This window comes from Porites lutea, chromosome 5, assembly GCF_958299795.1.
Source record: "Porites lutea chromosome 5, jaPorLute2.1, whole genome shotgun sequence".
NCBI classification, from domain to species: Eukaryota; Metazoa; Cnidaria; class Anthozoa; order Scleractinia; family Poritidae; genus Porites; species Porites lutea.
Window position 1 is genome coordinate 36,352,639 of NC_133205.1, and position 16,356 is coordinate 36,368,994.

General features: G+C 41.1%; 1 protein-coding gene across 1 annotated transcript; it reads right to left on the reverse strand.

The window, feature by feature from the left end:
• Positions 1–7,255: 7,255 nt before the first annotated feature.
• LOC140938685 (tetratricopeptide repeat protein 28-like) lies at positions 7,256–16,356 on the reverse strand. The gene is made up of 3 exons (XM_073388186.1): positions 16,192–16,356; positions 9,443–11,975; positions 7,256–7,863 (listed from the first exon to the last, which is right to left on the reverse strand). The coding sequence occupies exons 1-2, from the start codon at positions 16,205–16,207 to the stop codon at positions 9,445–9,447; spliced, it is 2,547 nt and encodes an 848-aa protein (XP_073244287.1). The 5' UTR covers positions 16,208–16,356; the 3' UTR covers positions 7,256–7,863; positions 9,443–9,444.

Sequence of the window (16,356 nt, forward strand, 5' to 3'; positions counted from 1 at the left end):
ATCCGCTCGCGAGAAACCACGCGTTACCAAAGAGGCCGATTTTTAGTGCGTCAACTCAGGAGCCATAACGTTTACATGTGAAAATTTTTCAACCCCACCTACCCCTCCCCCCCCCCGCCCCGTCAAAAAAGTAATGGTCCGTCAACTAAACTTGTAATTTTTCGCCCGCACTTGTACTTATCCTGAGATCAGGCCCAATTTGAGCGGTTCTCATACATTCTCTCTAATGGCTAACGTTGAAATTGGGCCTGATGCAAACTCACTCACGTTTGTGCTCGTTCGTTTCGCCATGCCCGCCGGAATGTTATTTACAAAGCGAAACGAAAATAGAGCCTGATCTCAGGTTAGCCCGCACTCTTCTATCTGGATGCCTGGAACAGGCTAGAGGCTGGTTGTTTATAAACTGCGAGGGGTGTTAAATGAAAGATGATCATCGCAGTTTATATACGCAACTTTTGCAGTTGCGAAAAGAAAGCCTGAAAAAAAGTCAGCCTTGTACGGGATTCCAACCCTTGACCTCTGCAATACCGGTGCAGCGCTCTACCAGTTAAGCTAACAAGCCAACTGGGAGCAGGTCGTTGAATTGGTTTCGCAACTGCAAAAGTTGCGTGTATGGCTTCTATGATCATCCTTCATTTAATTCTTCACTCCGCAGTTCACATATATGATTTTCATATATTCATAACTTAACTGTTAGGGGCGCAGCCATTTTGCTGAACAATATGAAACAGCAAACTGATCCTTACGGCAAGGCGATGAAGAAGTAAACAAAAGAAGAAAACAACAAATATATTTAAACATTTATATTTTTTGTTTTATTCTTTTGTTTACTTCTTCATCGCCTTGCCGTAAGGATCAGTTTCCCGTTTCATACAAGTTTAATTGTACTGATCCAGGTCTACAACTGGGGGATCCGGCACCACTCATTGGTTTGTTGCTGTGGACTTGCTGACATTTTATATATTTTGCTGAACGGTGGGGCATTTTCAGGATCAATTTAGATTTCTGGGAAACTGCCCACCTACCCCTCCCATAAGAAAACATCAACACTTACTTCTCACTCAGAGCAAAATAATGGCTAAGGAGAGGGGTAGGTGGGCAGTTTTCCAAGAACCTAAATTGATCCCATTTTCAAAATCTTGATTGGTTTTTGGTGGCTCCTGTTTTTGGGGATCATTTTCAGATAAGGGGCTTACCTAAGCCTGCGGGAAACAGACGCTTTTTTCGGCTCTAGTTTCGCCCGCCGAAAAAATAGCTGTTTTTTTCGACGGGCGAAACAAGAGCAGAAAAAATCGTCTGCTCCCCACAGGCTAGTGAACATACCTATTTATAGTACCTATTTACCACTATTTCCTTCAACAGGAAATACAACGAGTTAACAATATCACACGGACAGACACACTTTAGCCTGGGATCAGGCTCCGCATTGAAAAAAAAATCAGCAAGGGCGAAAAAAAAAATCGGCGAAGCGAGCGGAGAGGTAGTGTGGGGAGGGTAACTGACTCGTCCCCAGTCGTCTCTAAGTTGCCTCTACTCATTAATTATTTACTAGGGAAGCGCTTGGGTTATGCGCGCGCATCCCCTTCGTTAAAGAGCCCGTTCTAGTCTTCCACGCCAAATACTAATAATGAGAGACGACTGGGGACGAGTCAGGGAGTGTAAAGGGTTCTTCAGGGCGGAAAAACGTACTGAGCATGCGTGAACTTTTTTGCCCAGGGGCCCGTTTCTCGAAAGTCCCGATAATTAACGGGCCCGGTAAGCTGTCTCCGTTTACATTAAAGACCGAGGTTTCAATAGTTTTGCATCTAACACGATAAAACTGTCAGTTAATGAAACAAAATGGACTAGTTTGCTAGCCAGGACCCGCGCTCTTATTCTTTATATTTCGATTTGAATATTTGATTTCGGGCCCGTAAAGTTACCGGGACTTTCGAGAAACGGGCCCCAGATCCCCTGGCCGGGTTTGAAAAAATGGCGGGATTTCAAATATTTTATTGCCTAAAAATCAAATGTTTCCACTCATAACCTGGAAAGACCAGGCAATTTGTCTTCAAAAGTTGCAAGCTGTGGTTATAACCTTGTCGTTACTTAATTTTCTCGAAGAAAACCTCATAGTAAAACGGACTTCAACGACATTAATTTCTTTGCGTTGTACTGGAAATGTGCGTGCGTAGGTCCGATTTTTTTCAAGATGCATTCACAAAATGTGTTCATATAAGGAAGTTCCTGGATATATAAGGTCCGGAGCTCCACTGTGGACACAAAAACAACATATCTTTGGACAGTGATTTGCCCAAAACAAATAACGCTTGCCCACAGTGTGTTTGAAGTCACTGAACTTTGTCGCACTCGAGCTGATATTTTAAAACCCTCGCTCGATCGGACACTCGTAGTTTCACAGATCACTAAAATATAAACAAAATCCTCAATGTAGAAGTTATTGCGTTGATATGTGGGCAGAAAAAAGGTCAACCTTTATCTAGTAAAATCTTCCCAAAAATCGGTTTAAAAGCAACTATAGTTTTTTAAACTTGCTCGTTTCGCGCGAATATATAAATTTTGCTTTGTGTTGTCAAGTTGAACACGCATAACATCTATCAAAAACCTACACGTAAATAGGATTTCCTTCAAACAAAGTCAAAGTTACATTACTTTAAAAACTTTTTGCTGACAATGAAGAAATGAATTTTCAGTACGAAAAGAACCTACCTAAAGATTTTGAAAGCAAAAGATCAGTTGCAACTTGGCAGCCAAGCCATGGTTCACCATGTAGCTATTTTCAATAAGCTTGACTGGTCCATGCGAGGGTCTTCGTTTAAGCAAATTAAACCCAGCCGATCATTAGAAAATAAAGAAAATTGCACATACGGGTTTGTTTTGCTCGCCTCAGTCAAATCAAGCTGCAGCAATTGTTTACGGGAAAAGAGTCAATTGTTTTGAAGTCACTGCCGGCAGTTGTCGTTCTCTACTTCACAGCGAGTGAAAAGGACAATTTGCGTACAGAAAGTTATTCTTATAAAGAACAGACTGTGACTTTCACAGTGCACTAGAAGACAAAACTATGTAATGAAAAATGAAAAAAATTCTGACTATTATTACTTAAGCAACAGAAAAATGATCTTGAGTAAGCTTGCTGGCCTTCTATTTCCGAGAAAGTTTAATAAGCGCACAAGTTTGTTTACTCTGATGCGTTATAACAGCAATATGGTTCTTTGACTGAAGACAGAGATAAAGCTGGTTCTGCAAAGGTAATAAATCTGGGCATGTAAAAAAAGTAACCGTAACTACTAATAACAGAATACAAACGGGTTTTACTTGAACCCGGCGAAATCAACTCATAAATTAATCAGATGCACAATCAGAAAAATACTCGCCTCTTAAGAAATGTTCAAAAACCTTTATTCCACCTCAGACTGACGGAATGATCCGTTTTTCCTTTAACATTGGTTGTTCTGAATCCAAAGTAATTTTCATGCGACGAATAAAAAGCAAACATGTCAAATAAAAATGCTTTACAGGGACCAAACGTTCGCACCTCGTGCATTTCACTCAGAACTCCAGCAACAAACAAACACAGTCAACACACAGAAAAGCCCGCCTTGAGCCTGCGATAAGGGATGCGCAGAAGCTTGCGCAGAACGTTTTTTCACCCAGGGCGGAAAAACGTTCTTCCCCTGGTTCTGCGCAAGCTTCTGCGCATCCCTTATCGCAGGCTCAAGGCGGGCTTATCTGTGGGTTCACTGAGTGGTTCACTGAGGTTCACTGTGTTTGTTTGTTGCTGGAGTTCTGAGTGAAATGCACGAGGGGCGAACGTTTGCTCCCTGTAAAGCGTTAATTTTTTATTTGACATCTTTGCTCTTTTTTCGTCGCTTGAAAATTACTTTGGATTCAGAACAACCAATGTTAAAGGAAAAACTGATCATTCCGTCAGTCTGAGGTGGAATAAAAGGTTTTGAACACTTCCAAAGAGGCGAGTATTTTTTTCTGATTGTGCATCCGATTAATTTATGAGTTGATTTCGCCGAGTTGAATTAAAATCCGCTTTTTTCTGTTATTAGTAGTTACGGTTACTTTTTTTACAGGTCCAGATTTATTACCTTCGCAGAACCAGCTTTATCTTTGTCTGCAGTCAAAGAACCATATTGCTGTTATAACGCATCAGAGTGAACAAACTTGTGCGCTTATTAAACTTTCTCGGAAATAGAAGGCCAGCAAGCTTACTCAAGAACATTTTTCTGTTGCTCAAGTAATAATAGTCAGAGGTTTTTTCATTTTTCATTAAACAGTTTTGTTTTCCAGTGCACTATGAAAGTTTCTGTTCTTTCTGAAGAATAACTTTCTGAACGCAAACTGTCCTTTTCACTCCCTGTGAAGTAGAAAACGACAACTGCCGGCAGTGACTTCAAAACAATTGACCTTTTCCCGTAAACAATTGCTGCAGCTGGATTCGATTGAGGTGAGCAAAACAAACCCTTATGTGCAATTTTCTGTATTTTCTAATGATCCGCTGAGTTTAATTGTCTTAAACGAAGACCCTCGCATAGACCAGTTCAGCTTATTGAAAATAGCTAAATGGTGAATCATGGCTTGGCTGCCAAGTTGCAACTGATCTTTTGCTTTTAAGATCTTTAGGTAGGTTGTTTTCGTACAGAAAATTCATTTTTTCAGTAATTGTCAGCAAAAAGTTTTGGAAATAATGTAACTTTAACTTTGTTTGAAGGAAATCCTACTTACGCCTAGGTTTTTGACAGATGTTAATTTATATATCTGTGCGAAACGAGTAAGTTTAAAAAACTATAGTTGCTTTGAAACCGATTTTACTAGATAAAGATTGACCTTTTTTCTGCCCACATATCAACGCCATAACTTCTACATTGAGGACTTTGTTTATATTTTAGTGATCTGCGAAACTACGAGTGTCCGATCGAGCGAGGGTTTTAAAATATCAGCTCGAGTGCGACAAAGTTCAGTGGCTTCAAACACATTGTGGGCAAGCGTTAAATTTTTTTGGGCAAATCACTGTCCAAAGATATGTTGTTTTTGTGTCCACTGTGGAGCTCCGGACCTTATATATCCAGGAACTTCCTTATATGAACACATTTTGTGAATGCATCTTGAAAAAAATCGGACTTACGCATGCCCATTTCCATTAAAGTCCGTTTTACTATTAGGTACTCTTCGAGAAAATTAAGTAACGACAAGGTTATAACCACAGCTTGCAACTTTTGAAGACAAATTGCCTGTTCTTTCCAGGTTATGAGTGCAAACATTTTATTTTTAACAAATAAAATATTTGAAATCCCGCCATTTTTTCAAACCCGGCCAGGGGATTTGGGCAAAAAAAGTTCACGCATGCCAATTACGTTTTTCCGCCCTGAATGTAAAGGGTGGCGGAGCGTGGAGACATTGTTTGTCAAGAACAAGGATAGAGAGGAGGGGAGGGTGGGGCTTATTACCTTTCCTCCTCTGAAAAGGGGGCGTTTATTTCATCCTCGTACATAAGACCCTGAAGAAGAAAAGCCGTGCCTTCCGAAATATTAGTAAAAATATATATATATTCCCAACTGTAAAGTCAACCCGCGTGCTTCTTTTGTTAAGTGTTACCTATACCTTGGAGGTCATTTAAATATATTTTATGAAAGCAGCAAAGCAGTAACAAGACTCCCACAACTGGGGTTCATTGGTCTGCTGACAGCGCGTTTTTAAGCCGGGGCTGTAGAGTAACTTCTACCGTTATGAATAAGCAAGTTAGCTTTTTGAAACAAGAAACGATTGGAATTATTTTTAACGCTTAACGACCAGGACCCGTTCCCTCCCCGCAAAAAAACCGGCGCCATTGAAGCGGGAATGGGACACGGAAGGCCTTCAGTGAGCTCCGTCTGCCATTTGTCTTTTTTCGACATAGAAGGAAGGTATTTCTTGAATGGGTATTGCCCTCACTAGCCTGCGGACACAGACGTATTTCCGGTCGTCGCTGATCTCTCCACCCGAAAAGTAACGCGTGGAGGGAAGCGACAACCGGAAATGCGTCTGTGTCCGCAGGCTATGCCCTCACGGGCAGCCCAATAACAAGTGTGAACTGAAATATTTTAAATGTAATAGTCCAGAATAGTGCCAATCTTATCTTAAACGCGACTGTAGATAACAGGCAACTGAAATGTCAAACTATCAGGAAAAAAAAAAATTCTAGTAGCCTTTTTCTACCTTCATGGTCAGTACCATGAAAGTCCCAGCAAACAGTTTTCTATGCGACCTACATTACCCAGGTGATAATCGAAGTATCGCTTTTTATCGTCTATTCATTGATAGATTCATTCATTCACTCATCCATTCATTGCCAACAGGCTTTCAGACAGCGTTGGAAGTTCACAATTATTCGACCTAATGGCATCCCTACTTAAAGCTCAAGAAAAGTTTAGCACACTCCTTAAAAGCCCGGTCAAGGCGCCGTACTTCACATCAGCCGAATCGAATTAAATTCCAAAAAGCGAGGTAGAAAATTCAATGATCCACGCCCTCTCTGTTCTCTGGTTAACGCCCATCTATAGTTCTCGAGCACTTTAACAGTGAAAGGGGCAGGCTTGTATGAAATGGGTGGCTGTATTCGTAAGCTAATACTGAGGGACCTTACGAAACTACGGCGGGAAAGGGAACGACAAAACTCATGAACAGTCTTGGTAAGCAAAACAACAACGCTCCACATGTATCAAGTTTTTCACTGTACTTCTGTCCCCCAAGAATTCAAATGGCCAGCTTTTTTCTGTTTTCTAAAGAATGTAAACGGTAAGGCGATACATTTTACTGTTGCATCGTAAGGTATCATCACACCAATTTAAAGCCAGGCACTCTCGATAAAAGCAATATGACCGCCAGGAGCCCATTACCCTGATGTGACCATATTACTTCCTTCTCCAAAAAAAGAGAGCCAGAGCTGAGGAAAACTGCTTCATTACATATTGCACACGGTTGGGCTAACCTCAACAAGAACTGTTAGAGAAATTGCAATAAAGCTGGTCAGCAAAACTCTAAGGTTATTAAAACAGAAAAAATATATCAAGATAAACAGTCTAACTCCAAAGGACTTACACCAATTATATGGTGAATTATTCTGGATTTTATATAAGAGAAACACTAGAATAGTGAGTTTTACAGGAGTGTTTAAATGCTGTAGCTAAAATGCTTTCTCATCTTAAACCAGTGTTCGTCCTAGCTTACCAGGTTAGAACCCCAGCAAAACTTGACTTATCCGCCGTTATAGTTCGGATACTAGTTTAACCTGTGAAAGGATTCTAACATGTACACAGATGAAAAAGCTTAACCTCGTCCCCAGCCCTTTTCCCTTGGAAAGTGGGAGGGGCAGAAAAAGTCATAAATGGGAAATTTACGACTGGAAAAAAAAGTTGAAATCGATCCGGCGAAAACACAGTTCTGAAACGTTTCAAGATGACAAGTCTATTTTAAACTGAAAAACTGAATAGTGAATTAACATGTTACAATTCAAAACCATGATTATTTCTTCTTTAGGACATAAGCAATTAAACTGGAAAAGCTAAGAAAAACCTAAAATATTCCGCTCATATACACAGCAAGCCTGGGCTGTCAACAAGTCGGTTATTAACACCCACGTCGTGCGTTTTTGTACATGTAAATTACATTTGACTTTTGACTATTTCTATCACTCTTTTTTTTGCTTGAAGACTATTTAACTACTTAAATTAACAGGTAAATACCCTTGGACAATGTCAAACAAACTTCGGCAATTCCACAAAACACAGAAGTTTGAGTTTCCAGGGGAATACTGTATTTACAATTTTCCTAGAGCCGAGTCCATTTTTCCTTTGTCTACCTTCAATCGAGTTACTCCTACAAGGAACGAAAAAACAAAAAAATGGCCTGTTAAATCGTTTATATTTATCTGATTTATGAAGCACATCTGACTAACATTTTTCAGTAACAATAAGGTACACCATTTATTTTATTGACCCTTTGAACTCCGAGTAAAACAAGTAATCCCCCTGTCAAACACGTCAGACAGGCATTTACTAGCTAATCATTACTTGCAGAACTCACCCTTGTAAATATCGTACTAGTCAAAGCATCCAAAACATATTTCCAGGTCTCGGAGATTTCTAAGTAAATCATTGCATTGAAGGTGCACTACTATACACCTTTACCTCGGGGTTTGTCAAATTTATAGTTTAGTTTTAATCCGTTGCCATTACTTAGACTGAGAACAAGAAATGGAGCAATGAAGGTTCTCAGAAAACGTACTTTTCTGCTTCATACATGATCAAATGAGGACCAAATCACAAGAGCTCTCTTGTCGCGAAATGGTGATGTTTGCATACGTATGGTACAGGCGGGATATATTTTGTAAGAGACTAAACGCTCTGCCTTTAATACGAGTGGAACCCCGTTGATACGGACACCCGACGGGACATGCTATAGTGTCCGTATTAAGCGGGTTAATTTTAGAGAAAATTTATGACCTTTTTTTGTCAGAACAAACGAAACTGTCCTTTGTATACAGGTGTCCGTATTAAGCGACAGTCCGTAGACCAGGGTTCCACTGTAATCAGGTCATTTTCATTTCTTGGGTGTGTCTTTTACTCTCATGAATTTACAGAATCGCTGCCTGGTTAGTTCAGTTGGGAGAGCGCTGGTCTGCTGAGCGGGAGGTAGCGGGATTTCTTTGAAACACTCAGAGAAGAAAGTGCTCCCATGTAATAACATCTACAGACGGTTAGACTTTCTGCATGTTTCTAGTCTTCTCGAATAAGGACGAAAAACCGTATGTCCCGTCCCACAGCACTTTCACGTATCTGGCTCTTGTGGCACGTAAAAGAACCCACACCACTGTTCGAAAAGACTAGGGGACGTAGACCCCGGTGGTGTGGCCAACCTTTCCAGGGCTGGGTGGGTTATTTGCAAGCGAGATCTTAATGCAGGGATAACTTCTTGATCCTCCTTCAGGAGGTGCTTTATAAAAGAGAGACGCCTTACATTTAATCTAAGCCCGTAATCTGACTGTGAAACCACGCCTCATGACAACACCGTTTGGTCAACTTGCTATTCGACCACATTGCTTTGCCCAAACGTAAACAAAAATCTCAGAAATTTTCACATCTGAAAATTTCGTCATGTTTCCGGCCATTGAGTGGTCACATTGACAGGATTTTAGAAACTAGGAAATACTGACGAGTAACCATTATTCGTGTGACTTACTTGTGCGAATACTGCATTCAAACAAATAGAGATTGCTTGTTGAAGCAAGCTCGTTCGCAATTTTTCTCTCTGGAAATTGAGAGGGGCCACCTCTCCCAATTTTCTGAAGGAAAACCCTGGAAACCAGGCTGTTGTTGAAGGTGGTGAAACAAAGAATCTCAACTGACAAACTATGCACACGAATATGTTTTTCATATTTCTGCGTCAAAAAACTAACCTTTACTTTCTGAAATGAAATGTCACGTTGTCTCCAATCAGCATAAATGGCGCCCACTGCCTCACTTCAGCGAAGCCGTTCTCTCGCATCCACTTCATAGCCTGGTGAAGAGATTCACTTGCACTTTCACTGCGCACAAGGTGCTCGTAGAAACGTCCCATAAACTGCTCTGTTGCTTCGTCTTCTATTGCCCACAACGCCACCAACACTGAGCCTGCACCGGATCCTAGAAACGCTCGAGCAATTCCAACCACTCCCTCAGCTCTAATGTGTCCATGTGCGCTGTGACAACAGCTTAAGACAACTAGTTTCGCCGTAAGTTTAACTTCGGAAACGTCAACCGTTGTTAACACGAAATCGTCTTGCTGCAAAGTCCTGTTGACAGGTCGCACTGGAGCAAGAACAATTTCTCCTCTTTCGGCATCACCATGTGCAGCAAAATGTATCAAACTTGTTGAATGCATCGCTTGAAGTACCGCCTGCTTTGTTGCTTGACACCCTAACAAAGGCTGAACACCCAACCATTCGGCGATCATTTTCGCTTCCTTTCCTGCAAAAGACAGTTGAGATAACCTAGGCCTCACATAGCTAACGTCAGGATCGCCCACTATCAACACACTCCTATCATTACACTGGGTTGCTGGTCTCTCCTGAATGAGATTAAGAGTCGTCAGAGATGGAACAACGCGGATCCTAAAAGTCTCTGAAAGATAACTCCCATTTTCATCCTTTAACGCTGCAAATGGAATTTTGTACAAGGAACGATCAGGAACAATGAGAATTTCAGGCTCGTCAAGCACGTCAGCTACTGGAGCGATGAAAATCTTGTAAAGTAGCTCAAGAGTTGGTGTCGGTTCTTGTTCTTGATCGTCTTCATCCAATTCAACAAGGCGGAGAGCTGCAACTATATCTTCCTGAGCTTGAAATGACGAGCAGCGAGCGACCAAAGGGAACATTGATCGATCCTCGCAATGTCCTTGAGGAAGCTTCTGACACCCTCTAAAGGGTGGGTTTCTTAGAAAGACGTTCAAATTTCCCACCGGTCCGATAGTCGAAACAGTTTCATTTTTCTTCATATGTCGGAAATGCACTGACTGTTTCTGATTCAAAATCCACAAATAAATATCCAGCACGAAATATGATATGTATAGACAAGTAAAGTTACTTCCTTTCTTGATGATCCCCTCAATGCCCATCCATGATTGTGGATCTAATGTAATTTGCTTTCCAGCAAAATACTGAGTTGACATTAACTCTGTTAAAGCCCTGGCTCGTCCAAGTTCTAAAACGTACAATGCTTTAATATAATCTCCTCTCTTACAAAACAACTCACTGAGAGTTTGGTAAGGATGGAAGTGTTTGTCTAAAAAAGACACCTTCTGCGGGTCATGGTCCCCCAAAAAACTGCGTAAGTCCTCGCAGTGTTGGATGCTCGAAAAGAGATTCGAAATACTCTCCTCTGTTTTTCCTTCATATATCATAACCCATGCGAGGTTGTTATGGCACGCATACTGTCCTTCGACATCCCCAACTTCTTTACTTATTTCGAGTGCTTTCTCAATATTCTCCTTAGCCTTGGCATATTCCCCAAGACTAGTGTAAGCAGCTCCTAGGTTTAGATAACACGTGCTTTCATCTTCTCGTGACGAGCAGGTTTCTGTTAAAATGGAAAGCGATTTCTTAAGGTACTGTACAGCCTTGATATGCTGATCACTCTGGAGGAAAAAGCTGGCTAATTCCAAATAACAAAAAGCTTCTCCCTCTCTGTGGCCAATGTCCTTGGCAATTGCGAGTGCTTTCTGTAGACAATTTATACCGGCAGTCGCATATTCACCGGCTGCGGAAAACACGGTTCCTAGGTTCGCGTAATCCGTTGCTTCTCCTCTTCTGTCTCCTGTTTGTTTTCTAATCAAAAGTGACTTGTGAATATATTCTATGGCCTTGTCATACTGTCCGAGTTCTTTAAATATAACCCCAAGGTTTCCATAGCATGTAGCTATTCCCTGTTTGTCACTAATTTCTTGTCTTATCTCAAGAGCCTTTTCGACGTATTTCTTGAAATTATGGTATTGACCAAGATGCTGAAAGAGTAGTCCGAGATGTCCATAACACGTTGCTTCATCGTCTCTGTTGCCAGTCTCTTGCTTGATGAGCAGTGCTCTCTCCAACAGTTCCTTTGCTTTCCCATATCTAGATTGCCGTTTATGAAAAACTGCCAGCCTCATGGCTAATGAGCCTACCGCATCACAAAATTCTCCAAATACATGGGCCGTGACGTCAAGAAGCTTTTCGCCCCATTCTATTGCTCTTGTGTAATCATAAATATAAGGATAAGCTTCGAAGAATATAGAACCTATTCCCAGATAAAACGAATAGAAGATTTTGGTATTATCCCTCAGTACCGTGTTGTTCAGGACAATGAGGCATTCTTCGGCTAACTGGATGGCTTTTACAACCCGATTGGTGTTGAGAAGAAACTTCGCAACAGTTTCACCAACAGAGATGACAAAGATAGCTTGCTCAACCTTTTCTTCTGAAAGACAATTAAAGGTGAAAATGTGTAAGTATTGAACCTTAACCTATTTGACATGTTCCCGTAACAAAGATTTGTGGCTTGCAAGCCCCGGACACGGTGTTTTAACTACGCTTCTATTTGTGTAGGTGCATTTATGTTTCAGTGCTATTTAAATTATGAATAGAATTAAAGTAAAAAAGACTACTGCAAAGACTTATCAAACAACGTGAAAAAGGTTGAGGTATACAATATTTCGACTGGCCAATACCAGTCTTCATTAGGTTTATCAGGTAAAACACAAATATACAAATACTGCTGTAAAATAATAAACGGAAGTTACATGCATGGTATGACCTGGTATAAAGACTCTATAGAGCCTAAACCATCGAGCCTCTGGGAATTAACAAACGTGAGAGAGCCACCCTTTATAAAACTGTTTCTTGCGGACCCCTTTCTCCTCCTCCTCGGGCTCCTACGTTCCTGTTAACGACGAAAGTAAACGTTTCAAATCACCACATATAAAGCACTCAATGAAACAGTGTATCTAATACGTAATCTAACAATCTATCCAAAGGCTCTCTCCTCCGCAGAGGCTCCCGCTGGGTATCCCAATAAAAGTAAAAGGCAGTCTGTGACTGCATGTGGCTACTGGTCTGGTTTTGTAGAATATATAGCAGTAAAAAAAAGGGAAAAATGTAGAGGGGGGAATGAACAGGTGTAGTGAATGCCAAAATCGAGAAAAAAGGATGGTTTGGTTTGAACATCACAAATCGACACGAGTGTCTTCAGTCAGATACCGAGTCACATGATAGTCCGTCATTTTGAAACTTGTGGGGGTTGGACATTTACGAACTATTTAAATACGGATCTCGCAATACCTCGCAGGGCCCACAAAAGTTTCAAAATAAGGAATAAAAACAAAAACAAAAAGCCAAGAAAAAAAGGGTGAATAAAAAAGAAAACAAAAATTCATTTCCTGAGGCTCGAACCCCCTAACCCACGCGCTCGTACGATCAAAGAACTGTGGGGCAGAGGCAGTCTGTGAGTGTATGTGGCTGCTGTTTTAATTTTGTAGAATATATTGCAGTAAAAAAAGAATGTATTTACCAACAGCGAAAAAAAAGGAAAAAAGACAGGTTTCGTAGCAGGAATCGAACCCAGCACCATCGGCTCCACGCGACTTCTCCTTACCACTAGACCACTCAGAATAATTACGTATTCTCAAACTGTGTTATTACACCTTGATTTTCTCTTATTTTAAAGCTGTTGGTCCAAATCGCTTACATTTTCTCTGCAAAAAACTTCAGCCATCGAAATGCATCTCCAAAAGCATCTTTTTAAAAGAACAGCTTTTTAGCTAGCGCGGCCACAATTTCAACCGGACAAAGATAGTGGGTTTCCTGTGTAAGTTTACGGACATACCCCGGGCATTTGACAGGGTGGGGAATTTGAACTGCACCCTCGAATTCATGTAAAATCTTTGGCGTGGCGAGCTATGGGGGAAGCGGTGTTAGAGGATTTTCGTGGAAAAGATTGTGCCTTTGTAGCCAATTGGTTACGAGGAAAGGGCTTAAACAAGCTTTGTGGTGTATTTGAAGTATTTAAATTTTAAAATTTTTAATATTGCATTCAGGCTTTGAAAGTATAAATGTATTTTATTGTTGTGTTTACAATGAAATACAATAGCTATACCAGCGATTCAATACAACAACATAAAATAAAATAAAATAAAAAGCTCAGGTCAACTACTTTGACCTACTGCAAATATGTTAATTAATAAGGTGAGCGATGATTGTATGTTGCATGACGAAGAAAAGCTGAGCATTCAGTGACCTTGTCGCAGCGATTTCGGCCGCTTTGCACGAGACTTTTGTTCGTAGTAAATACGCTAACAGTGTTTCTCAGTTTTTGTTATATTTATAAAGATTTTGTTCGACAACTGAAGGCGTTTCGGCCGACCTTCTGTCATTTTTGTGCCTGTGAAATGTCCCCGGGGTGGGGGCATTTGATCATCTGAATGGACCCCAGTGTGGGGCATTTGAACGGCATTTTGGCCCGGGTAGGGGGGAATTTGAACAATAATTTTCAAAAAAGTCAAATGCCCGGGGGTTGCCCGGGGGGGCATGTTGAAGCTTCGATTTGACCGATACATTACCGACTTACGGACTTACGGACTTACGCACAACGCCATGACAAAGTGGCTACACTCCCTGAAGGGAGACAGTAGCCACAATAGCATAAATGATATTTTCTGGAACCACACAATCGAAAAAGAGAAAGCGCGCGGGGATCGTGCCTCCGCGCTTTCTTTTGCTTTCTCGCCAGCCTCCCTTCGACACAAAGAGGCCTCTGCGGAGGAGAGAGATCCAGAGGGACGGGCATCCAGTCTTTGTCTCGCGTGACTTGTGCAGTACAAAAGTCACGCGAGCAAAAACAAACATGAATAGAAAAAATTAAATTTATCGCAAGTGGTCACTTGAACAACTGAATTTCAACATTGGTCGAAAGAAGTCTTAAATTTTACTAACATTTCAGTAAGTTTTGACAGATATTTCAGTCTGGTTTGCTTGCATTTACAATATTTACCTTGGCATTTTATGATTATTGCGTCTTCAATTACTAACGACCACTAAATTCTTTGATACTTCTTGGATAGTTCTGCATTCGATCATAGTTTCTCATTTGCTGAAAAAGGGATCAATATCATCAATCCCATCCTTACATTCACTGGTTAGAAGTGCGTTAACTTAGGGTGAAAGATCTTTAATTATCTGCTCTTACAACTGAGAAACACGTTGGAATATTTGAGGCCTTCCAAGGGGTTTTGGCGACAAGCGACATCGCTCCAAAATTGCAAAAAATGTAGCGACAATCTTGTTCCAGAACACCGACTGCCGACAGAAACTTACAGAAAAAAGGCGACAGTTTGCGATAGCGACAAACGATTTTTAATTTCGACAAAGCGACAACTTTTTAATTTGTTATTCACCGGCCAGTCCAGCGTGACTCTAAATCTTCTGTTGGCGTTATTAATTCTTGTACGAATTAAGACAAAATCATTAAACAAACCATTACTCAACTCTTGTCATACGGTGAGTAACACGGTGAGTGTCTTATTGCCTTTTGTCACTCGACACGTAGTCACGCTCTTGTGACGCTTGTGTGCCATGGTCGTTGGTGTCGTGATTCGTTGTTGGGGTCAAAGAATACAGTGACTTTCTCGGGTCTGCACGGCTTTTCTGACGCTTTTTGTTAAATGTAAAATAGGAAAACATGAAAAAAAAAATCGCACAGCATTCTTGTTTAGCGAATACTTGTACTAGCTAGCGAAAAAGCGACAGCGACAATTACATTGTAGCGAAAAAACGACAGCGGCGTTTGTCTCTAGCCAAATAGGCGATAGGTGGGTTGGAAAATGAGGCCTGTTTCAAACTTCGTGCTACTGCCGTGCTAAGCTGGCTCGAGTGTAGATCGACTGCAGCAAGACACTAGCACGACTTGGTTTCAGACGTCGAATTCTATGCAGTGGAATAGAACGGCTGTTGCCAAAAACAAAACACACAAATAAAGAAACGGTTTAGCAAACTTTTAAATGTATTCTGATGTATTTATAATTTATAAATTGAGTTCGACACGGCGATAGCACGACGTTTGAAACCAAGTCGAGCTACTGCCGTGTAGCACGGCAAGGCCTACACGGTAGCACGACTTGGTTTCAAACGTCACCCTACTGCCGTGCTAAAGTCGAATTTAATTCGATCAATTGAGTTCGGCACGGCAGTAGCACGACGTTTGAAACGGGCCTGAGCGACAAAGCGACATCAGATTATACCCCTTGGCAGGCCGCGTATTTGCATCATGAATTTTCGTGAATCTGTGTTTGGGGGCCCGGATTAAATCTCGGACAAAATAAGGGGCGGTAAATTTCTTCTTGATACTGTTACCTGCAATGTTTTATTTCTATTTACGCTGGTGAGTGGAAAGGCAAAAAAATCTTTATGGTTTTCAAGTAAAGCGTAAAGTAAAGATAAGTAAATTAGACGCAGGGGGACCTCCGTTAACCCGAACGAAATAAGTAGAATGGCTCCCCACCACTTTTACAACTTATAGAACTCATACGGACCAATACGCATCGTGGTCTATCGAGCTGCTTTACTGTTTCATGGCTAAAAATATTGGTCTAGTTTTCTTATAACTTCAAGAGAAAACGCTATTTAAAAGGAACACAACTTACCGAACCGCGAATCCATCGTGATCCATATGATAGCTGATGCGGTCGACGCTGATTCGGATTAGGGAGGATTCATAATAAAGCAAATACCTTAGGGGTGTTTACATGAGAAAACTCGCACCGGTGCCAGTTTCATACCGGGATGACTTTTTGATTTCGTATCGCGTT